Raw genomic sequence first — 25992 nt, forward strand, 5'->3', positions numbered from 1 at the left:
AAACAAAAAGAAGAAAGAAAGAAAAGGCAAAGATTTAGTATGTTCTCTGTCCTCTGCTTATCGTCAATCAGTACATCATTTCTTTTACATATAAGATTTCTAATTCAAAGAATTCCAAGCTACCTTTCTTGCTAAGACTTTCTACATTCCAAAGTCTCTTCCTCACCACTATTATAAGGTCACCCATTCCTCTGGAATGATGTCAGATGTTCTTACCGGATATTTACCAAACACCTTCAGATGCATGGTATGATAAACTTTTCTGTTATTTGTAGAACAAGATGTAGTTACAACTTTATTGATTTACTGCACTTTTCACATCATTTTAGAAGGAATTTAAAATTCCTATTCAAGGCCCCAATATCCCATTTATTTATCCATTTCCATCTGAATCGGTGTCTCAGAATCCATCCTTTCCATCCCTTAAGTTAAAAGATGTAATTCTAACTCATGCACAGCACCTTCTTACAGTTAATTTTGTAGTGATCCTCCAAAACAGAACCTCACTCGTTTCAAGGATAATTTTTATTGATGAGAAACATTTTGCAGATTTAAAAAGATAATTTTCCTATTTATGTGACATTTTCTGTTTTGAAAATTTTCTTTTCAAAGATTAAAATCCCTGACGTTCTCTTTTAGGAAAGTAGCTGATCCATCAATAAGGATCCCATCCTCTTTCAAAAATGAATCGTTTAATCATGTCAAAAGATCTCAAAGGCTGATCATAGGGCAAAATGTGGCCTCCACCTCGAACAATTACCTTAAAGAAGAAAAACAGAAGAAAAACTGAAATCTAGAGAATCGGATATTCCAGATAAATGGCAAGTTTTAATTTGGATTTAAGTATTCTTAAAGCTTACATGAAATAAAGAACATATTATATCAATCCATGCCTTTAGATATGTTGATTGTCTGCTTTTGATAGCATTAATAATAGATACCTTAAGGTAAGAAAGTTTTAAGATTGTGTAGTTATTCAATTTTATACCAAGTTGCGTTCATCTTTGACATGTATAGAACTGGAAAATTCCTCCTTGTCTTTTTCCTCTTGGGACGAAGCTGTCTGCGCCTCCGTGCTGTGCTGTAATTCTTACCCGGTTATGGCACTAAGGTGGGGAGACCTACCCCAGACCAGCTCTGCCTGCAACTGGGTGGAGGAATCTGCCTAATTCCACCCTTCAGTTAGCTGGTCCACTTGGCTGTCACACTAAGCTATACCTTCCACCTTAGCCTGTACCATTAATAAAGGAGATATTTTGATCCTCCAAAAAATTAAAACAATAACAAAAGAGAAATCCTTGGTAGTTGAAATTTTAAGAGCCCATTTTTGAGCAGCAAAGAGTTAGAACATTCTATTTCTCCTGACATTTTATTATGAAACATTTTCAAACACAGCAAATTTGAAAGAATTTCATATATGCACCATTTAGATATTCTCATTAACACTCACTTTTCTTCTTACAGATGGATCTCACTATTCATCTATTAATCCACCTTATCTTTTTGACACATTTCAAAGTAAAATGGGGGTATCAGTATACTTCTCCCCAAATTCTGTGTATAATTTACATATAACGGAATCCACTAGTCTTAGGGGTAAACTCAACAAGTTTGGATAACAATGGACCCCTCTGTCACCTCTCAGGATATATAAAGCATCCTTAAAACTTCTGTAGTTGAGGTGAGTTCAGACTCACACAAGAGCCTACAAGGGGCCACCCTTAACGCCAGGCTCTGCACTCGGAAAGTCTGGCTTCAGCCAATGTCCCAAGGACCTCTCTACAACAAGGGCAGGCCTTCATGATTCAAAAAGGGAAAGAACCGACACTGAGTGCTGGGAGGCCGCATGCAGGAGAGATCCCTGTGGCCTGAGGGGTCCTGTTGCACATGTGGAGAACGGACAGGAGTTAGTAGTGGCTGATGTAAGTGAACACATGCAGTAAAGCAATCACATTCAGTGACTTCTAGCTGCTGAATCACAATCAAGAATTAAAGGCTACTTTTAAAAAGTCCCTTTATTAGCGGCCGACCTTGTACCTGCATCAGTCTGAAAAGACCTGAAGCAGAAAAAAAAAAAAAAAAAATATATATATGTATATTTGCATAGTGTGTTGATTATATTACCCCCTCCCCCCAACACCCACCATCTTCCAACCTTGCTGTGAGATAAGTGGATCAACGTTATTAGATGAATTTTATTTTGCAGCTTACAGCTGTAGAAGCTGTGCCCTGAACAACGGCAGAGAGCACCCTTCACAGCAGCGTCGAGGAGACTGTTTGGAGCTATAAGGGGGCTTGTCCAGGTCATACAATTGTAAGTGGAGGAAGCAGCTAGAACCCTGGCTTCTAATGCAAACACCAGTGTTTTTAATCAAATTACTTACACAATAATTCCTTACTTTGAACAGAACTTTACGGCTTAGTCCCAGAACGTTTCACTCGCCTCTGAACAGCCCTCTGAGGTAGGTGAGGAATGAGATTGGCCCTTACCCCTCATATACCACTGGAGACATCTGCTCTATGCTACCCTCCATCAGCCGTCGCCTGTGCCTTGCTGCTCTGACAGTGGCGTCCATCTACCATTTGCGTTCCAGCTTGTATCTGGAAACCCCCCGTGTCCCACTTTTTGTCACAGACTGAAAGTAAACACATCTGTGACAAGAGCCCGTGCATGTGGCTCTGGAGGGAAACTTCTGCTGCCCCCACTATCCCAGGCTAGAATTCTCTTCCTGTAGCTTCTCATCCAATTCTCCGGCCTTGGCAGGAATCCGATGAGCGATTTCTATGCAGCTTCAGCTCAGCCGAGGACATTTGACGAAGTCATGTTTATGACAAAACCCAGCTGCTTAAGCTGGAAATGAGTTTGGTGGCAACCATCCAGAACAGTAATAAACTGAGTACTCAGGAGCTAAAGGTCATCCTGTCCTCCAGACCAGAGCTGCCACTAATGGGGGAATAGCACAGTGCTTGATGGCCTGGGCTCGGGAGTCAAAGTGCAGGAGCACGACCAGAGGCACAGCAAGCTGTGTGACCTTGGGCAATTAACTTCATGTCTCTGAGTTTCTGTTTCCTTAACTGTACAACAGAGAATAAAATATTATGTCCTGGGATAGTTGTATAAGGAATTAATGGAATAATATTGGAATACTTGGCACAGTGCCTGGCCTGGGATGGTACTTAAGAAATATCAGCCGTTGTAATTATTCTTCCAGTAATTATCTGTATTCAAATTCCAAGATCAAAATGCTTGCATCAACCTAACCAACCTAGAACACTGTGTTCCTACATTAGCATGGAAAAATCTTGGTTTAAGCGAGTTAACACAGTAGTTCTCAAACAAACGTGCATAAAAGTACCTGAGCTTGTTAAAGCAGACTGCTGTGCCCCCTGCATTGGCAGGCAGATTCTTAACCACTGCGCCACCAGGGAGGCCCCTAAGAATTTGTGTTTCAAACAGTTCCAAAGTAACGTTGGTGCTGTTGGTCCAAAGACTACGCTTTGAGAACTGCTATTTAAACCAACTTTCTATTTTGTGAGAAACCGGGCAGTTCTGTTTTTACATCAAGGGAGAATACAAAGAGAAATTTGGTTAACATCTACTCATGACCTCACCTTAGTGTATTTTTTCCTGATCATCTGCTCTCCTGGTGTTTATACACACACACACACACACATGCACACACACACACAGTCTCTCGCATACATACATCCACCTTCTACATCCATGATAAACAAGTGGTAAAGAAGAGATGACAGGGGTTAGGTGTTATAATTCTTATTCACAGTGAGTTGCCTGATCCCTGGTCCAATTCTGAGCTGCCATATGTAATGACCAAATGACATCATAAATGATGTCATTAAGATTGGAAAGAAAAGCTCATTTAGGAACAAAGTCTTTTTCACATACCACAAAATTCTCGATGTTCTCTATCAGATTCCCATACAGCATTTTACTGAAGTTAACCTCAGAAATAAATTTATGAGTGCTGAAAAAAAACCCACTCTGCTGTTTATAGCCAAGCCACTCACCACTCACGAATCAAGAACACAAATCACTACAGAGTTTTTAGAGCTGTGTAAAAAAATGTGACAGGGTCATGATTACATATTTAAATGTGACAAGATTAATCTCAAGGCTTCCTGGATAGAAATGGTCTCATCACCAGAAACGGTATTTTTTGGGTGCTTTCACACTAGAACTGAAACCCCTAAACTCATGTGTTCCAGATGTCATGAATTTTCAAAGGGTTATACAAAACACTTTAAAGCTTCATTCCACTTTATGTTTTAGAAAACAATACAATGCTCCCTGCAACTAGAAACGTGGACGTGGCAATAAAGGTTTCTCAGTTGTGCCTTTTGAGATGAAATATAGAGGGAAATTCACAATGGGTGTGTTGACATAGATGTGTCAGGGGAGACTTCCTGGGAGTCTTGGAGGAGCAGATCACCGGACAATGGTGGGTGGGGAGGGGGAAAGGGATACACTAAAGACAAAGGAAACTGTGAGTTCAAAAACAGTGGGGAGGGCTTCCCTGGTGGTAGTGGTTGAGAATCCTCCTGCCAATGTGGGGGATGCGGGTTCGAGCCCTGGTCCAGGAAGATCCCACATGCCAGGGAGCAACTAAGCCCGTGTGCCACAACTACTGAGCCTGGGCTCTGGAGCCCGCGAGCCGCAACTACTGAGCCCACATGCCACAACTACTGAAGCCTGCGCGCCTGGAGCCCATGCTCCGCGGCAGGAGAGGCCACAACAGTGAGAGACCCGCACGCAGCAGCGGAGGGTAGCCCCTGCTTGCCGCAACTGGAAGGAGATCGCGCATAGCAACGAGGACCCAACGCAGCCAAAAATAAATAAATTAAAAAAAAACAAAAGCAAAAAACTGTGGGGCATGAAACTGCATGGCACGTGCAGTAATCCAAAAGAGGTTCCAATTGTAAAGAGTTAGTGGGAAAGCAGAAGGGACCGTTGAACAGGTAAACCCCATATGACATGCTGCTGGGATGCATGGACCTTATCCTATAGGATTTGTGTGTGTGTGTGTGTGTATGCGTGTGTGTGTTAAAATACACATAATATAAAATTATCATTCTAACCATTTTACAGTGAACAATTCAGTAGCATTTAGTATATTCACAGTGTTGTGCAACCATCACCACTATCTAGTTGCAGAACGTTTTCATCACCCCAGAGGAAACCCTATACTCACTAGCAGTCACTTTCCATTCCCTTCTTCCTGCCAGTCCCTGGCAATCACTAATCTACTTTCTGTCTCTATGGGTTTGCCTATTCTGGATATATTCTCGAGGGTTTTAAGCAGAGTAGTGATACGCTCAGATCTGCATTGTAGAAAGATGACTTAATATGTAATGAGGGGGCTGATTTGGAAGGAAGTGATACTGGAGTAACGAGGCAAATGAGGAGACTAGATCTTCAGGTGAGAGATGATGTAGGCTCATGTGACAGATGGTGAGAAGGGGAAGGGAAGAGAGATGCTGGGGTAGAAATAATAAAATTAGTGATTACTCAGACACAAAGTTTAAGTGAAAGCACCCCCCACCCTCCAACACACAAACATCCTCCCCATTTCAGGCTTCTGACATGTGCAGCTTTGCAAGAAGTGATGTTATTAACCAAGAAAGAAGAAGAGAGGCACATGGCAGAAGCAGATTTGGGAGGCAGGTGATACAGGATAGTTTATAGTCCTTGTTTTCTACTACAGGTTGATACAGACACTCAAGAGAATCTTGTTTGTTAGTTGCTGATTTACACTAAATTTCTTTTATTATTTTTATTCCATTCCACATTTACAAACTCTTACCTTTTTGTTTTCAGACACTAACCCTGAGTAGAAATAAAATAAATATGCACTCAAATAAAAAATACACTAAAAAGAAAGGGTACTTGGTAATGAGAATAAAAAATAAGCCAAAGCTTGTTAGCAGCCACCTCCTAACAAAGAGTGAGGCAAGTCACTTTCAAAAAAAAAACCAAAAAACAAAGTGAAGGTCAAGGCTCAGGGCTGCTCCCACAACACTCAGGGAAAATGCCTTCAGATTCACCACTGTAAGTTCTAGGGTAGCAAATAATTATTGAGGGGAAAGGGTGCTTTAGCTGACCTAAATGTAGCCATCGCAGTGGCATCGTTTCTAGAGTAGTCAATATAGAGCTTTGATGCTACCTTACAGTTCCCAAGAGGCTCTCTAGGTGCACCATCTAACTTAATCAGTTGCAACAATATCATAATTTAGGATTTCCACTTTTGATTATGACACAATAATAGCATGGGTCAAACCAACCCCACTCTATTAAGAACAACAATAAAAGCTTAGAGGCATGGACTCAGGATTTAGCAGATCTGGGTTGGAGCCCAGCTCCATGACCTGGGCACAATGACTTAACTAACTCTATTTTCCCATCTGTAAAATGGAGATAAGAATTAGGGTGACCAGTTGTCCCAGTTTGCCCAGGACTGAGGAGTTACTGCGAACATAAAACTTTTAGTGCTAACACTGAAAAAGTGCCAGGCGATCTGGAATGGTTAGTCATGCTAAGAATATTTAACTTTCTGTGAGAATTCATAGAAATAATGCATATAAAATGTTACATGGCACTTGGTCCACAGATGTGTATTAAGCTTGCACCACGTATCATACAGGCAAATAATAAGCACTCAACCAAAGGTCATCATACTATTATTATCTGAATTTTTATGGTCAAAGGAATATGTTTTCCCTTTAAGAGCAGAGAAAGATTAGAAGTTACTAGGAACTGTAAACTTCCTTACTATACTTCTTCAGAAAGATAGGTTATAATATTTTCTTTAGAAGGGGAAAGATAGATTATAATATTTTCTTTAGGAGGGGAAATATTTCTCTTCCAGGCTTCTTTTATTTCCGTGCTATGAATCTTTCCTTCCCATGGGAAAGAATATTCCAGTTAAAGTAAGAAAGCAACTTAAATTAGAAATCAAACCTCTGTCAATAGGCTTAACTGTCTAGAGTGAATTGTATCCCTTAAGCCTGACAACACCAGGATCCATGCCATTCTTTCTACCCCCTTTCACCTCATGCAATGCCAAACACCCTCTTCTCCCCTCACAGAAATGTCAAGCAAGCAAGACCTTACTTGTCTCAGCAGAATGGCAAAAGCTGTTGTGTCCTTTTTCCCTTTTAAGAACCCACTTTACAACATAGGGTTTCATGCAATCAAAAAGTAATCAAAACTTTACTCCCTCCATGTCCAGTTTGTATATTAGATATCCACAAGAGGATAAAAAGCACAATCCAGTTCATTAACTACCCTTACTCAATATCTAGCTTTATGATCCACATTTGTAGTTTTCTTTGGGAAGAGAGAATGAGAATGGGGGAGGAGAGGGCAGAGGTTATAGCAGCAAATGCTCTCTGCCAGGAGTGTTGTGAGGACTTAGATCCTGGCTCACTGTCTTCTGGCTAACATGGAAACAAGAGCCAGCCAACTTGCCAAAATTTTGCTTCCTGCAAACAGTAGTGCAGGCTAGCTCCAGCAGTGGTGTGCTGGAATTCTTTCCCACTGGTTTAGGAGATTGGATTATGCATGTGGCTGCCCCACTCCACATTTGGTGACATGTTGGTAGCCTGAAATCAGCCATGGTGGGAGCATTTACACCACGGAAATTGGCAAACACTACAGATCAGTGGCTCCCCTCCTTCCCAAGCTGGTTTACTCTCAGACCACTGGTTCTCTGACATTTTGATGTTCCTGGGGAAACATGAGACATTAAGGCATTCTTCCCCTTTCCCAAAATAAATCAAAGAAATATCCGTTCAAATGGGTAAATTATCTTCTCTGAAACTTTGGCGCAGGATATCAGATGGTCTGGGTTTCAAATATTTGCAGGAAGGTAAGAAGGTCCTGTTGCCTGCTTCCATTCCTGCCTGTCCCCACTGAGTTCTAGTATTACTGGCAGTAATAGTTTCAAGACCACACCACCAAGTTGTCAGGATCCTTCTGTGTATCAGAGCCCCTAAGACACTCCAAAGGTGGTCTTTTTGGGGCCACTCCTGACCAGAGAGGGTATCTACATTCAACTGTGTTCCTGACCCACAGCCTAAGGGGACCCCAGACCCGCAAATGCCCCCAGGTTCCAGGAATTTAGAAGACAAAATATGGCAAACGGTGCAACATTTTCAATGATGCCATTTGTTGAAACAGAACAAGGCACACTGTCTTTACTGCTAAACGGAAGAGTGCAAGGCAAAAATAATGCCCTTAGTCCAGCTGACAACGTAGCAATACTGCAACACAACTTTATTTTGTTCCTTCATGCTGCCCACTTCTCTACCCAACTCCACGCTCTACCTTGTTTGTTTATTGGCTCCATTTACTATTCCCACAAACAACTTTGTAAATCTGGTTATGCTTCAAATTGAAACAACGAAAAGTTATTGTTTAAAAGGTAACCCCCCATTCCTCTTTGTTCCTCAGTAACATTAATTTTTAAAACCTGTTCTCCATGTGCAGATAATACTTTAAATGTTAGCCTTCTTAGTATTTATTCACTTCCCATAATGAAATGGTTCTTGGTTAAATTTCAATAGATTATTGAAAACCACTCAATAGCTAAGAGAAAATTATGCATCATTGCTGAGCTGTTATACCTCAGCAAATAGATCTGCCATCCAATTTATAGTTTAAATAATACAATAAATTAGCCCCCTGAGTATTAACTAAGTGCATATTTGGGTAGCTTAATTTAGTAGCCTTCTTTTTAAGCTCATCAGTCCTCTTTAATGAAATAGAACCACATGAACTAAGACGACTCTTGGCAAATAATCAGAGTAAAATTGGGAGTTGCTATTGTTTATTATTGCCTTTGTTTTCAAGAAGCAAGCTGTATGTTTTTTTCAGAAAAGGGAAAAAAACCCCTCAAATACTGAGAATTCAATTTTTTTTAAAGGACAGGACACACTAGTCAGCCAGTGAGATAATGAAACTTCTACAACCCCTTCCATAAATTTTTTTTCCCAGAATATTTCTCCTTTTTTCTCTTATGTAACACAGAAAGGAAATAGTCTTCAGTGGACATAAACAATGCATCCTTTCGTTTGATGGGCATTGTTTTGAACTATTCATCATCTCAGCATGTCTAGTCTATTTCCTAGAAGACATTCTGGTGTGTACTTGCATTCCTTGAGAATTGTAGTATTTGAATATACACACAAATGAGAGGGGTGTGGGTATAAGGTAGGGGACAATTTGATTTTAATTCTAATTCGCTGAACATTTACTGAGTGCCAGGAACTGTGCTAAGGGGTTTGCTACAATCATAAATCGTACATTATTCCTGTCCTCAAGGAGCTCAGCGTCAAATAGAGGAAGAAGGCAATTGAAGAGGCAAATGAAAACCCAGTGTGGTACATGCAACAGGAGATGTACATAGAGAGAGATGCAGAGAAGGAGGAATTCTGGGAGAAGGGCTTCCTAGAGGTGATGCTGGAACTTAGCTCTGAAAGGCAAATGGGTGTTTTCCAGGCAGTCAGAGGAGTAGGAAAGGCCTTATAAGAAAAGCGGAGGGAATCCATGGGAATTATTGGCTGACAGAACAGTAAGGTGTGCTTGGGGAATTATAAGGTGTTTTGTTTTGTTTTTCAGGATTCTAGTTAAGAAGGAGGGAGAGTAAGAGTCCAGGTTGAGGAAGGAAGCAGAAGCCAGATCAAACATCTTTACTCTTCTATGTAAAGAGTTCAGACTTTATTCTTCAGGTATCAGGGAGTTAGTGAGGGATTTTAAACAAGGAAAAACAGGATCGGACTTGCATTTTGGAAAAAGCACAGAGAGAAGGGTAGGTTGGAGAGAAAGGAGACTAGTTAAGACCAGTTAATGAGGCTATTGTAAAAGGGAAAAAGTTTAAACAACTTAAAAACACATATTCAGAGTGTTCTTGAATAGCATCTTTTAAAATTTGTGGCTTTTCTTAAAACACCACAAGGCAAAAACTTTTTCATTCTAGAATTTATAATGTAGGGTAGCCATTGTTTTTTTATGTCCCCCAAAATGCTGTATTTTTTTTATTGGTTTGTATAAAATCAGTGTTTTTCTTTTGAAGTAGTTCTTTGTGGTTTCTGTGTCAAGCAGTAGGAAGTGAGTAAATCAGGTCAGTGAGAAGGATCCTATAAAGCAGATGTGAGAAAGGCTAGCTAAAGAACTGGGTGAGTAGTATTTGCCAATTACTATTCTTCTTAATTTTCTGGTAAGACTCACAGCAAAGCGACTGGCTAAAAAACTTCACTTCCTCGTCGTTTCAATGGAAAAGTGATGGAAGTGAGGGGATTTGTGCTGTGTTAGAAAAAAGATTCAGGTTCTTCTCCCTGTGGTCTAGGCCTTGCCCGCAAATCCAGGCTTAAGTTGAAATGCCTATTTTATTAGTTGCTTCTTATACTGAGCCACTGTTGGTAAGCTGAAGTGATAAGGTGTTGAAGGAGTAAATTTCTAATTTTTTTTAAAGCTGGTTATTTTGATAGCCAGCATCAGCCCAGGCCATCCAGAAAGAAAAGTGCATCCACACAACCAAAGCAGTACCAAGACTTGGATATGACATGTCCACTCCGCCCTTTCACTGGGTGTGGATGCTACAGTCTTTCAACTGATGGTAGCCAGAGAAGAAGATGGGAAAGAGAGCAAGAGAAAAAGAAGACAGACCATGTTTATTAGACATGGGAAAAGACATTAAGTGCCCCCTTCCACTTAACAAGCCCAGCTGAAAGATGCCTAGACACAAGTCCAAGAGTTGGCGAGATAGTGGAATAACCAGAACCCTTGTACATTACTGGAAAGAATACAATCAATTTGGAAAACAGTTTGGCATTACCTAAGGAAGTTGAAGATGCTCAAACCCTGTGAACTCATCCATTCCACCGCTAGGAATTATTCTTAGAGAAAGTCTTGCACGCAGGCCCAAGGAGACATTTGCAAGACTGTGTACAGCTGCAATATTTATAGTAGCAAAAAGCTGGAAACAACCCAAATGCCCATCAGCAGTGGAATGGACAAATGATATAATCACACAATGGAATACTATGCAGCAATGTAAAGGAACGAAGCACAATTTTGCATGTATCAACACAATGAATCTCAAAGTACTGAAGAGCAAAAGTATATTGCAAAATCATACAGAATAATTCCTTTTATATAAAATTAAACATGAAAAGTAAAATATCATTTATGGAGATGTATATCTGCAGTAAAACTATTAATTTTTTTAAAAAAGGAAAAGGGTGATAAAACAATCCAGGGCAGTGGTTTACCTCCAGGGCCAGTGAGGGAAGGGGATGGGCTGCTGGTAATGCTGCATTTCCTAAATGACTGGTAAGCACAAGGGTATTCATTTATCATTGCTTTATCTTACACAAGTATGATACGTATTTTTGGATATTATTCAATTTTTAACTAAAAAAGAAAAGAAAAAACCCACCTATTGATGCTGCCAAACTCACAAAAATGAATCTTTAAGAAATTTAACATGTTCTCTGTTGTGCTTTTTCCTTCTGCCCAACACAGGGATGATGAGATGAACCCTATATCTAAAAACAATAAGTGGGGAGGATACAGAGAAGCAATTGAAGGAAACAAAGGCAAAAGTGGGAAGTCCCCCTCTGGCAAGCAGCTCCAAGAAGACAGAGCTGGTGCCAGAATAGAAACCTTGGGACTCCGGTTGCTGCATAAAAAAATAAATAGAGGAACAAAAATAACACCCACATCTCCATGCTGGACAGCAGAAGAGCAAGAAGTTGCCAAACATTTGGTTTTTTGTTTTTGCTAGATTATTTTTTACTCTCTAAATCTAAGCTCCTATATTCCCCTTCTTCCCTGTTTCTATATGTTAGAAGTTCAGTACAAATGAAAAAAAACAAAACAAAACAAAACCAGAACAAAAGCATTAAGGCTGGATGCTTCATTTATTGTCAACAGGGATGTTTCAGATTACTGTTAAACTAGAAGGGACTCAATGCTTTAGAAACATCTCATCACTAAATTTAGTGATTTTCATATACTTTTGTTAGACTGCCATGCAGCAAAACATGGAACACCTCCCCAGTCCCCTCTACTTCTTCCATCTCTCATCAAGACAGTTTCCTTGTTATGGTGAAGGGAAAACTGGATACAACTGCCATATTTCTAGTCCTATCTGATGAATAATACTCAGCCCATTTCATCATCTGAGCCTTTAAGACACAATATCGCTTAAGGACCCTGTTCGATGGGGTTGGGGGAAGCGTCTTGCCCTGTGAAAACAGATTCATGCTAGGAGAGGTCAACAAAGACAATAAAATAAATATTTATTACATGCTTACTAGATGCCAGACAGAGTGTCAAGTAATAAATGAGCATTATCTTAATTAATTCTAATAATGAATCCTTCTGCAAGAGAGGTAGGTATTAATATCAACCCCAGTTTACAGATGAGGGACCTCCTGGAGAGGTTAAGTAACTTGCCCAAGGTCACACAGCTAGTAAGTGGTAGAGCTGGAAGCTAATCCAGGTCTAACACAGTATTCATTATCTTAATCCCTAAACTATAATGTCACTTGAGTATGATGATAATAGAAGTAGTGAGAATCGCCAAGGTAATAAAAAATAAATAAAATTCAAGCTCATAACTTCTCAATCTGAGGTCACCAAAGGTAGTCCATGGTTTGGGTTGGGGAGAGTCTATGAATTATTTTCAACAATTCCAATAGTCTAATCCATGGGTTCTTTGTCTTTTGTGTGCCTTGTCTTTTGTGTGCCTTTTGTCTTTTGTGTGCCTTGGACCCCTATGGGGGGTCCCCTATTTAGTGTAGCCTATAGATACCTCTCAGAATAATGTGTGGGTTTTTTTTGTTTTTTTTTTCCGGTACGCGGGCCTCTCACTGCTGTGGCCTCTCCCATTGCGGAGCACAGGCTCCGGACGTGCAGGCTCAGTGGGCATGGCCCACAGGCCCAGCCGCTCCGTGGCATGTGGGATCCTCCCGGACCGGGGCACGAACCCCCGTCCCCCGCACGAACCCCCGTCCCCCGCATCAGCAGGCGGACTCTCAACCACTGCGCCACCAGGGAAGCCCCAGAATAATGTTTTTAAATACATGATTCACTCATATATATATTATGATACATATCATAATATATATACATATATATTATAGATTACAAATGAAGCCATTACATTGAAATGATCAAAACAGCTAAACATGAATTTGTGATACATCAACATACAACCTTCTATATGAACACATATAGAAGAGCAACCTGTGGGTCTGATAACTCCTGTAACTTTAAAGTAGTGATGGTCATAAGCATTGTTTCTAGCTATTTGCAACAGCATCTGTATTTGATATGAAAATATCTCTGCTTTCTATGGTGACAAAGTCAAAGGCACTGCTAATACTGCTGTGGTTTGTTGCCTACATTCAAAATGGAAGGAAATGATGTTTCAGTTAGAGGTTAGTGAAAATAAGGATGCAATTTCTTTCCCTTCTAAGTTCACTGACCCCTTGAATCCTAACCACAAACCCTTACCCCAGGTTAGGAATCTATTAAATAACCTAACGATCACCTAATGGAAGTGCTAAGTTTACTCCTGATAAGGCTTCAGTCTAAATCATAGCATTTTTATTTTTGCTTTGGCATGGAACTAATTGTATCAATCTATGATATCAATAGTGTTTGATCAACAATTAATATCCAGAAACACACTGTGACTGGTGGGCAACATCTGTGCTGAGAACTCCTCTGGATGATGTTTACAGGAGACCCTGCTTGATCTAGTTGTATCTTTGCTGCAAAGTAACAGAAGACTTTGCACATGAGGATCACATCATTTCAGCATGAGACAGAATGCTGCTGGGAAAAGGAAGCTAATGTTTTGAGTAAATAAAAGAGTTCTTCTACGAGTCTAAATTACCAATGGTCTATCAGTATTTTGAGAGAACAAAGATCACTTGTAAACCTACAATGCATGGCAGGGAACTGAGGTTTAAAATTTAGTTTAAGGTTTTGGCTGAGCATTTCAGAGAACCAGAGCCATACCAGTAAATACTGTTGACTAGAGGACACTTTTCTAAATGTGATGCTTCAGATCAATGGCTGGTTTGTTAAGAGTAAATCTATGTTCTCAGGTTTCCGGTTGGCCTGTAAGTAAGTAAAATAGGTCAGGATTTAGAGCACCCTTTAGGCATCGGAACAGAAGTTTCTCCAAACGTAAGCCACACAGGATTCCTGCAAGATGGAAGCCATTTCCTTATCAATAGAGGAACAAACGACATCACAGTTTAGGGTTCCCCAAAACCAGATGCATATTAAATTCCCTAAGAAGTCTAAATATTGATGCTCAGGTCTTACCCCAGACCAGTAAAGTTAGAATATCTGGAAATAGGCCTTGGGAATCTATATTTGCAAGGGTTGAGACACAATGGCTTAGGAAAATGTAGTGGACAAGGATGGTTCCAAATTCTTTGCCATTCTTGCCATCAGGAGGAATATGGCCTTACTCTGTGATTTGCTTTGACCAAAAGAATGCAATGGAAATAACAGTCTGGGGCTTTTGAACCCTGGCCTTAAAAGGATGGGCATCTTTTGCTTCTCAGGTTGGGAGACCTGCTGCTATGCTGTGAAGTCCAGGCCAGGACACTACATGGTTAGAGGTCATATGGAGAGAGCACTGGAGGACAGGAGATTCCCTTGGAGCCTACCTAGGAGACTACCTTACCCAGCTTTAGCCAAACTCTCAGCTGAATGCAGCTGCATGTGCGACCTCGGTCTACCCCAATCAGAAGAACCACTCTACTGAGCCCATTCCACCCACATAATTGTGAGAAATAATAAATTATTGTTGTGGTAAGCCAGTAAGTTTTGGAGCGATTTCTTATTCTGTAATAAATAACTGAAAAAGGGAAATATTTCTTGACAATTCTTGATTCTTTTCCCTGAAAGATCTGTTGTTCCTATCTTGGAATCTTGATGTGAACTGAAAAGCAAGGCTGGATCCATCTTTCTAACGCAGATAGAAGACATAATGACACTAAGAGCTCAAGTGAAAGCTTACATTATGCAAACAAAGGAAGACCAATACCCAATGTGGCCTTAGGCAAACCACCAACTCCTGCTGCTGTCTATTCACCCACCCCCACACAAACCCTGAGAGCTTGCAACTGCATTGTCTTGGTGGCCTTTGTGGTAGACAGATGCATCATCAGATCCCCTTTCAAGGATGGACTTGCGGCCCAGCTGTGGGAAGTCCAGTCAGCAGACGGCCTCCAGCTCCTTCGGGGTCTGCCTCAGCTGCAGAGCACAGCCTTTCCCCAAAATGATGCCCTTCCTGGGGCATCCCACATTTGGTGACTGAGTGAGGCGGGGGATATAAAGGCCTGATCATTTTTGTCTGATGTAAGATGCTCTGATGGAAACTACTCTCTCTGGAGCTCCCTTGCAGGTTGGCCAAGGTTTGTCAGGCCTCTATCATAGTTTGGTTTTCTCCTCTGCCAATTCTGCTTCCTACCCCTTCCTTTCTCAGGTATTAATCCCTAATAAACATCTTGCACTCCAAACTTTGCCTCAACGCCTGCTTCTGGAGAATCCGTGAAGCTCTTGACGGCAAGTTTTATATTGAGGGCAGGGGTATGTTTTGATTGCTATGTCTGATTTTCTGTCCACAGTCTGATTCCCAAGAGTGGACAGAAGAACCTTCCCCAGGTCTGGAAGATGGAGACAAAGAACCCATGAATCAGGCCATCCCTCTTGGTAAAAATCAAGAGCTGGGAGAGAGATGAAGATTCTGTTTAACAATTTCTGTAACAAAACCAAAACATTTTCCCAGGAATTAGCTGCATTTGGTAATCACTGTCTCAAATCTGTTTAACAGTTACTTTCCTCCATTAAATACTGTTTTAATTTCTCATGCCCTATCAATTAGTTGAATGCAATAGTTACATTTATTGCTCTTTGCTTACTCTGATTTTGTCAGTGCAAACAAGGACTTGCTGAAGACCTTTCTAGAACTGTTGGTTTCTTCAGAAATAGTTTCTAATGCTCACTAAGATGTTTAAAATTCTAAATTAAAAGAAAAAAAGAATTATCAGAAAGTTCAAGAGAGGCAGGTGGCCAGCTCGGTCATTCTCTCTGCATTATCTGTGGACATCATGAAATCCTAGCCTGACCTTCCCTTCCACTCGAAGGACTGTGGTTATTCTTTTCTCCCTTTTTCAGTTGTGTGTAGTCAAAGAAACAAAATGGTTGATGTTAATTTTAGAAAAGCACAATTAAGAAGCCGTAGTTGTTAATTGTTTTCTGTCTGCATGCCGGGCTTATCCCCATCCTCCTACTCCCTGTAAGCACTCTGCTTTTCTTTAGAAAACAGCCTCTTTTTTTTTTTGCGCTACGCGGGCCTCTCACTGTTGTGGCCTCTCCCGTTGCGGAGCACAGGCTCCGGACGCGCAGGCTCAGCGGCCATGGCTCACGGGCCCAGCCGCTCCGCGGCATGTGGGATCTTCCCAGACCGGGGCACGAACCCGTGTCCCCTGCATCGGCAGGCGGACTCTCAACCACTGAGCCACCAGGGAAGCCCGAAAACAGCCTCTTCTATGTGGACTGGATGTACTGCCAAACACACTGGCCACCACCCACACTCTACCCACCTCTGTCACCACCACCACCAAGGGCAGACTTGTAGCCTTGGTCCGGTGGCCAACCAGAATCTTCCATCCTTCCTGCTCCATGGCCCCCACAGGTACTTAAAGCACAGCAGTGCTGGGGAAAGAGCAAGATGTGGGCTGTCAAATCTCAGATACTATTACTATTTGAAGCCTTAATCAAGTTTTCCAGGTGAAACTTCTGTTTCTACATTTATAAATTAGTAAATACAATCCCATAATTTACAGGGGAGCTATGAGTATTCCATAAAATTGTGGATAAGAAAGTGTGTGGCAGACCACTGGCCTGAGGGCTTGCAAATGCTGAAGGATTGGTAGCCATCCTTAAGGTCTCCTTTGGCCTTCCTGACACCCCCATGCACGAGCGACCAGCCCACAGCCGGTAAGTGGCAAAACTGAAATTCACATAGGTTGGTCTAACTCCACAGTCCACCTTCCTCTCATTACCCCAGAACGCCTCCCATTGGTCACGACTCTCCAAAACAGTCAAGCTTTGAAGGTGGTGGGCTCCTTCCCTTGGTTTCTCTGTATGTAACCCCTAACAGAAGGTCTGATTCCTGTTGGAAACTCAGGGAGAAGCCCCTGAGAAGAGTTTGGCAGAACACAGTCCTGAGGACTCCATAAGCCAAACCTGGGTCAAGGTCAAAGTATAAGTCATGGCTCAGGGCTTGTGCTTTTGGGGGCTGGGGGACTCACTGTGGCTGCCTGAGGAGGGCACCAGGATGACACCAGCATGCCAGGTGCTCCCTGTGGATACCTAGCTTTCAAGCTGGTTTAACTACACAGGAAACAGCATGTCTCAAACAGGGATCAGTCCTCACAGCTTAGACATTACAAAGCTCGTCTCCTCTATTTCAGGACCTCAGAATCAAGTATCAAGAAGGTGGTCTCAGAAAGTAGATGGAGAACCTTCTTCCAATACAGCTCCTAACATGACTCCCTATTTCCTGGGGATCCTCCTTCTCTGACCTCTATCTGGCCTGAATTCATCCTACTGCTGCCATTTTAAACTTTCCAAAGCTTTGAAAATGTGTTTAAACATCTTCCACAGCGACAAACACTGTATGCTTCCACTTATATGAGATACTTAGAGTAGTCAGATTCATAGAGACGGGGTAGAATGGTGGTTGCCAGGCTCTGGGGAAGGGGTAATGGGGAGCTGGTGTTTAGTTACAGAGTTTCAGCTTTACAAGAGGAAAAGAACTGTAGAGGGCTTCCCTGGTGGCACAGTGGTTGAGAGTCCGCCTGCAGATGCAGGGGACGCGGGTTCGTGCCCCGGTCCGGGAAGATCCCACATGCCGCAGAACGGCTGGGCCCATGAGCCATGGCCAAAAAAAAAAAAAAAAAAACAAAAAACTGTGGAGATGGATGGTGCACAACATTATGAATGCATTAATACCACTCAACTGTATACTTTAAAATGGTTAAGATGGCAAATTTTGTTATGTATATTTTATCACAATTAAAAAAATTGGGAAAAAATAACCTGTCAGTGGCCCCCCACTACTTAAACAATGGAACACTCACCCCTTTGCCTACCATCAAGGTCCCATGATCTCTTTCCAGTTTCTCTCCCAGCTTTCATCCTTTACGCTCCAGATTAGAAACCAGACTGTGTGCTCTGCCTGTACCCTGCCCTGTACGCTCTCATTCTGAGGCTCTGCCTACCAGTTTCCTCTGTTCATTTTAGCCAATTTCAGCATCTGTTCTTTTACTAACATTAGAAATTCCCAGGTAAAGCTATAACCTTTCTTAACACTGCATGAACCTTGCCTCACCACTTACTGAGCTCTAGCACCTTTTTAAAAATCCCAATACTCTGTCTGACTATAGAAGGGCACATGCATGTAACTGAACAGCTAACACTGGAAGTAAAATACATTATTTCTCAGGCCTGCCTTAATTATGGCAGATATGTATGCAGGTTCCAATTTTAACTGTACTAGTTTACTACTGCCAATCCATCATTCCAGACGTGGGTGCCCTTGTGAAGTAGAAAACCTCTGGGCTGGAAGACAGGGGACCTAGAATATAATCTCAGCTCAGACATAAAATGGGTAGGAGACTTTGGAACAGTCACTTAACCTCTGGGCTTCAGTTTCCCCACCTGGAAAATGAGATCTAAAATTTGTTTCAACTGGAAAATGCTACCTAGAATATGGAGATAATCCATCCTGTAATTATTGAATAACCTAAGCTGATATTGATAATGAAAACATAAAATAAAATTAATGATGACTCAAATTGCAATCAGGAAAAGAGAGTTGTTGGAAACAATGCAAAACTCATGGTAGAAGAAGCTACACCCAGTATGATTGCATAGGAATGAAAATTGACCAGGGACTCAAGTCTTCCTTTTAATGTTTACATGGAAAATAAGTAATCTCCGTTAGAATATTTTCATTGAAATCAAGATAGCAAAAATGCTTTTTTCAGAAAATTTAGCTTCATGAAGCTTTTTTCTAGAAAGATGTTTTTAAAGAAATTCATCGGTGTTATTATTCCAATTAAAATTTTATACTCTGATTAAATTTTATATTAAATGTGGCATCAAAAAGTCTTTGGAGTTGAAATGACAATTCAGTGATGTAAGAACAAAATGTCCTGCGTTTCAAAAGCAGTGGCAACATCAAAACAGATCATGAACAGCAACTGTGACATTTGGAGAAAGGCAGAGAAAGACCCCAAAAGGAGCAGCATGGTGGCCTCGACAGTGATGCACATGGGTTGCCACCAGCTAGCGGGAGAGAGAGGATTAGACCTTTGTTCTATACTGCAACACTACTGAGTCATACAAACACACACATCACACTCTGAAGGCAACTATCTATTCTATATTGCTTGCAAACTGAGCCCCTCCGGACATTAATGAAAAATATATTTCAGATCTTTCTTTGAAGATATCTTAGCGATAACTCAGTTCAAACCTTGTATTTTACAGATGAACAAACTGAAGCTCAGAAAAGCCCATGACTTCCCAGATGATATAACAAGGGAGGGTGCAAGTCTTAGAATGGCACAGATTGTGGAGGCCAGGCCAACAAGGGGCAACAAAGAGCACTCATTCTTCATCTGATCTCCGAAGGCTTGACGGAGCTGATTGGTTTTCCTGGGCCTTCCTTGATGGAGAAACAGCTGCCCATCTCCGTACCTTGACACTCCCCCGGGAGAGCTGTCATTCCTTTAAGTGGACATTTTAGGGAACCATCCAGAGACAAGTCTACTTTGGTTTTGATTTTTAAATTAAAAGCTGTGGAGTTTGGCAGAGAGTGAGTTTTCTTTTTTGGCAGACACATACACATGCTTCTGTTTTGTGTGTCAAATGCTAAAAAGCCAAGTCCACGGTTGAGGCCCGTTTCTTTCATTATCAGATGCCTGACATCTGAACAGTATCCTTAATCCACAGAGAATGCCTTTGTGAACACCAGAGCTCCTTTCCCTCCTTCATCCCTGCCCCTCCCCCCAATCTCCACACACCACCCCCAATCCTACGCTGAGGCATTAGGGGAAGGAGCGCCGCCAGCACTGTAAAATCACCTACATAAAATGCAGATCCCTCGCCGCTGTGTGGTAAAACACTTCTATCACAAACACATGTGGGCCTCGCTTCTTTTGTTAGCCGGTTTTTGGCAGCCACAGGAGTGCCATTTCATCTCTCAATGTGTTTTGCATTCACCACAAGAGTCAGCGGGCTCAGTGTGACATTTGCCACAAGCTTCTGAGTGGTGATCAATCCCTTGTCCCACCTCTACGGCCCAGGTTGCCCTGCAGCCCCAATCTCGCCTCCCAAGCTGGGCGTTCCGTGCCCAGCACCGAGCAGGACACGTGTGATGCCAGGCACTGGAGCGTTTCACAAGGAAGGTCCATGGGACATAGACTAACAGGTGGCTGAGGCAGCCGTCAAAGGATCTGGAGGACATGCTGAATGCGACCGGCGGGATTCTCATCATAAAGCAGTGCGGCGGACAGGGGGTTAAGGATGTGCCCATCGCTCCCTGGCAGCTCGGCATGCGTGTTTACCCTTAATGGCCTGAATACTAATACTCCAACTTTCCTCTAAGGGAAAATCAAACATTTTCCCTGATCTTGATTTTTACCATTTATAATTTTCCTTTCTTTTGTGTATATTCTTATAAGTGATCCATGGTAACAAAAATAATAGCAAATGTTTCCTATAAGTCAGGGACTGCTCTAAGCTAATTAGCTTATTGAATCCCCTCAATAACCCTATGAGGATACTATAGACTGAGTGGCTTAAAGAACAGAAATTTCTCACGTTTTTGGCAACTGGGAAGTCCAAGACCAAGGTGCTAGCTGACTGGGTTTCTGACGAGAGCTCTCTTCCTGGCTTGCAGATGGCTGCCTTCTTGCTGTGTCCTCACATGGCCGAGACAGAGAGAGGGCAAGCGATCTCTCTGCCGTCTCTTCTTAATCCCATAGAATCAGGGCCCTGCCCTTATGACCTCATTTAACCTTAATTACCTCCTTAGAGGCCATATCTCCAAATACAGACACATCCTAAGTTAGGTCTTCAACATCCTAAGTTAGGGAGACACAATTCAGTCCATAACAGGTAGATATTATTACTACCCCTATTTTATAGGAGATGAAGTCATGGTATAGAGAGGTGAAAAACTTGCCCAAGGTCACACAGCTATTAAGTAGAAGATTAAGGAGGCAAACCATGGTCTTCCTGCCTCAAATACTCTATTATAGTACTGAGGACACTGGAACACTCTATTATAGTATTGGAGGCCACTGGAACACTGTAGTATAATGTTGGAGGCCCCTGTAACACTGTACCATACTATTGGAGGCCACTGTAACACTCTATTATAGTATTGGAGGCCACTAGAACACTCTATTATAGTACTGAGACCACTGTAATACTCTACTATAGTACTGAGACCACTCTAATGGTCTATTATAGTATTAGAGGCCACTCTATAGTGGTCTCTAACCACTCTGTTACACAGTCTCTACATATTTTATAGGTATACACATGTATAACACACATACACAAACACACATATCCATATAACCTAATACTGTATACAGTTTTCTTCAGTAACAATGATCATTCCTAAACTAGTCAGCAGTTGAGGTAAAAAAAATCTCCCCAACAGAAAGATGTCTACAAGCAAATTTTTCCTTGTGGGAAAAAAGAACTCAATTAAGAGTGTGTGTGTAGAGGGTCATGATACCAAAGAGGATAGCATGAATATACTCAGAAGTTGCACTGGAAGGGATCTCAAACCAGAGCAAGAAGTTTAGAGCTCTGTCTATGGGATGTGATTAACTTTCTGAGTACAAACTCTACCCTGACCCACCAGGTCCCATATGATATGGCCACAGCCAATCCTCCATCTTTGCTTCCCCTCTTTCCCTATTCCTCCCTCAGATCCACTGGCCCTCCTTCCTTTCCTCAGGCACATCCAGCTTATTTCTGCCCCTTGGCACATTTAGACATTCTCTGCATGGAAACGCTGGCCCACATCTGCACATGGAGGCTGCTTCATGTCCTACTGTCTCACCTCTTCAGTGAGGCTTCTGGGACCCACCATCCAAAGTAGTCCCTGTACCAGCTCTTTCACATCATCCAGTTTTATTTTCTGGCATTATCTGATTTGTGAATGTCTATATTTGCTTATTTTCTGCCTTTATTTCTTCCCTCCTTTGAGTAAAATCTCCTTGATAGAGTAGACTTTATTATCATATTCAGTCTGCTGATCTTATAGCAGCCAGACCATCCAGTCAGTGAATGGGAGGATGCAATCAGAAATAAAAGAATGTGGGCATTTCATTATTAAGCTAATATTTCTTCATTTCTAGCCACAGGGAAAGCATTACTGTATTCTAATCATGGGAGGTAAGTTTAGAACCTCATGAGTATTGATAAATATCTTTTTTTTTTTTTTTTTGCGGTACGCGGGCCTCTCACTGCCGTGGCCTCTCTCGCTGCGGAGCACAGGCTCCGGACGCGCAGGCTCAGCGGCCATAGCTCACGGGCCCAGCTGCTCCACGGCACGTGGCATCCTCCTGGACGGGGGCACGAACCCGCGTCTCCAGCATTGGCAGGCGGACTCCCAACCACTGCGCCACCAGGGAAGCCCGATAAATGTCTTTTTTTTATACTGCCCCTAAGGAACGCCTAACAAATGTCTTTCAAACATGTGAAAAGATTAAATAAACAAGTTTTTTTCCTGAGTGCTCCTCTTCTCTTCTATTTAGTTAACATTCTCCACCTTACTGGCAATTAAGTATCAGAGCCAATCTGACAGACATAGGCACACAGGCTCTGGGAACAAACTGAAAAAAGTTTGAATCCCAGTGCTGTCATTGGATGATTCTGGATTAACTGTTTACCTTCTCAGAGTCTGTTTCCTCATATGTAAGTAAAATGGAAATTATATTATATAATTTTCAGAGGTTATTCTAATATCCATGAAGTACCTATCACAACAGTCGGCACATATTTAGTGTTCAACAAACGAAAGCTATCTTTATCATCATTGAACTTAAATATAGGTAGGTGAGCCCATCCCTTATAACTCTGATCTTTTATTTGCCTCTTCTTCATTTTGCACACAAAAAATCATAATCTGTCTTTTGCCTGATTTATTTGCATAGCTTATGTAGATCAGTAGGACTACTGACACACATGATATTAGTTCTGTACTGGCAGAGACACTTGTTGCTCTCAATCCTCCTACTAAGAAAAACTAGAAAAGCTGGACAAAATACAGAACACACCCACCTGAAAATCCTGAGGCTCACCCAAGGCAGCCAGGATATAAGGGGTGTATTAGTTTCCTATTGTTCCTATAACAAACCACCACAAATGTAAGTGTTTTAAAACAACAATAATTTCTTATTTTATAATTCTGGAGGTCAGAAGTCAGAAATGGTCCCACTGGACTAAAGATGCTGGCTAAGCTAACTAAGATGTTGGCAAAGTTCCATTCCTTCTGGAGGCTCTAGGGGAGAATCTGTTTCTTTGTGATTCCTAATTTCTAGAGGCTGCCTGCACTCCTTAGCTCATGGTCCTTCCTCTGTCTTCAAAGCCAGCAACAGAGCATCTTTGAAACCCTCTCTGACTCTGACTCACCTGCTTCCCTCATTCACTCATAAGGATCTTTGTGACTACACTGGCCCATCTGGATAATCCAGAATAATGTCCCCATCTCTAGGTCAGATGATTAACAACCTTATTTCCATATGTAGCCTTGATTCCTTCTTTCCATACGATACAACATATTGACAGGTTCCAGAGATTAGGGGGAAGGTCTCTTTGGGGGCCCATTATTCTGCCCACTACAAGGGGCCAGGCTTGCAAACTGAAGGAAGGGCAACAAACTGAGTCTGGCATTCTCTGGCCCTGTCCACATCAAAGCAATAGTTGATTCAGCGGCCAAGAGGCTACAAAACCAAGCATAAAGTGGTAGTTAAGAGACTGGAAACTTGAATGGAGCTTTGGGAGACAAAAAGTACAGATTTAAAGTCACTCAATTCCAGACTTGATAAAGGTGCTTGCCTCTATTCTAATTGCCTGACAGAAGCAAAGCAAAATCTCTTTGAAGATAAATATCATCAGCCAGAAACTCAAACTATCTCCATAATTTTACCTGTTTAATGTCTGACATTCAACTGAAAATTTCTAAGCATATCAGGAAAAAGTACCCAACTACCATATAAAAAGAGAAGAAATAAATCTCATGAACACAAAGGTGAGCAAACATACCACACAGGAAAGAGTACATACTGAATATGTCCATTTATAAAAATTCAAAAACTTGCAAAAGTAATCTAGGCTATTAGAAGTCAGGACAGTGGTTACTTCGGGGAGGAGGGGAGTAGTGACTATGGGGCGGTGGGGGGAGGGGCACTGGTTCTATTCTCTTTCTTTATTTAGGTAATAGTCACAGGGGTATGTTCACTTTGTGAAAATTCATTTACCTGTATATTTGTGACTTGTTCACTTTTCCATATTATGTTATAACTCAGTAAGTAACAAAGTAGAATCAACCTTATATTACACTGTTAAAATTATGCAAAAACCTGTACCTGTGAACATATGAATCAATTAAAATGCAATTTCAGATGTTGAAATTGTTGAACTTTTTCTTTTTTTTTTTTTTTTTTTTTTTTTTTTTTAATTTTTTTTTTTTTTTTTTTTTTTTTTTTTCTTGCGGTACATGGGCCTCTCACTGCTGTGGCCTCTCCCGTTGCGGAGCACAGGCTCCGGCACGCAGCCTCAGTGGCCATGGCTCACGGGCCCAGCCGCTCCGCGGCATGTGGGATCCTCCCGGACCGGGGCACGAACCCGCGTCCCCTGCATCGGCGGGCGGACTCCCAACCACTGCGCCACCAGGGAAGCCCTGAACTTTTTCTTTTTTAAAAATATTTGAATTGCTATATAACTTGTGTTACTTAAAAAGAGACAAATAAACAACAAAATTAAGTCCAGATTATTTTCTGCAACTGAAGAGCCTCCACTTGTCCAGGAATTTCAATATTTTGGAATCTGTCTTCAGAGTTAACTATTTATTGTGGTCCACAACTCAATACCAGATTCAAGATCACTCAAGTTTACAGAAGCAGATGGGGCTGACAAGGCACTTCCCATCCTCTCTTGAGATCTCTCTGCATGTAAACAGACACTTCTTTCTGTCCTTCCCTGTCCCATTTTCAGATTTCATATATATACTGCCAGAACTGTTCCTGCTCTGAGACATTTAGTTTGCCATTCCACCAGTAGTTAATTCTTTGGTATAATTTATCTCGATTTAGAAACTGTAACGTTATAACTTTTCAAAGTTTACCTTCACTTGAGCCCAGAAATATGTCTCTCAACTGTTTCCATTGTCCAAGGTAGTTAACATTTTGTGTAATATTTAAATTTCTGTTAAATTTCATGTTATTTAATGGTTAGAATGACCGGGGTAGGGTAGGAAGGCTACCTTTTCACATTAGAATACCCGTAATTTCTGCTGGATCTATCATTTTTTTAAACATAAATGAGTAATTCAGGTGATAACCCAGTGACCCCTGATAAAATACTTTGTGATCTCTCATTTACAGTTCCAAAGCAAAGTTCTTTTGAAGTAGTATTCCTATGATTAATTTCTGTTTGGAGCATGGATTTGCCTAAAGGAAAACTCAAGCATTAGAAAGCTATTCTTCCAAATACTTGGAGATACAGAATTGACGTCCCAGTGTTACCTCACATAAAAAATTGGGGAATAAAATCAAGTCTAGAAGAATACATTTTTCCTCTTGAGACTAACTAAGCAAAACTAAGGGGCTTTCTTAATTTCTCCAGAA

General features: G+C 41.5%; 1 protein-coding gene across 1 annotated transcript in view; it reads right to left on the reverse strand.

Annotated features, from left to right (window-relative positions):
* Nucleotides 1-655: 655 nt before the first annotated feature.
* CPVL (carboxypeptidase vitellogenic like) overlaps nt 656-25992 on the reverse strand; it is a 101279-nt gene continuing 75942 nt past the window's right edge. The window contains 1 exon segment of the mRNA XM_060019921.1: nt 656-760. Coding sequence (XP_059875904.1) covers nt 656-760 — 105 coding nt within the window.

Source organism: Delphinus delphis, chromosome 9 (genome assembly GCF_949987515.2).
Source record: "Delphinus delphis chromosome 9, mDelDel1.2, whole genome shotgun sequence".
NCBI classification, from domain to species: domain Eukaryota; kingdom Metazoa; phylum Chordata; class Mammalia; order Artiodactyla; family Delphinidae; genus Delphinus; species Delphinus delphis.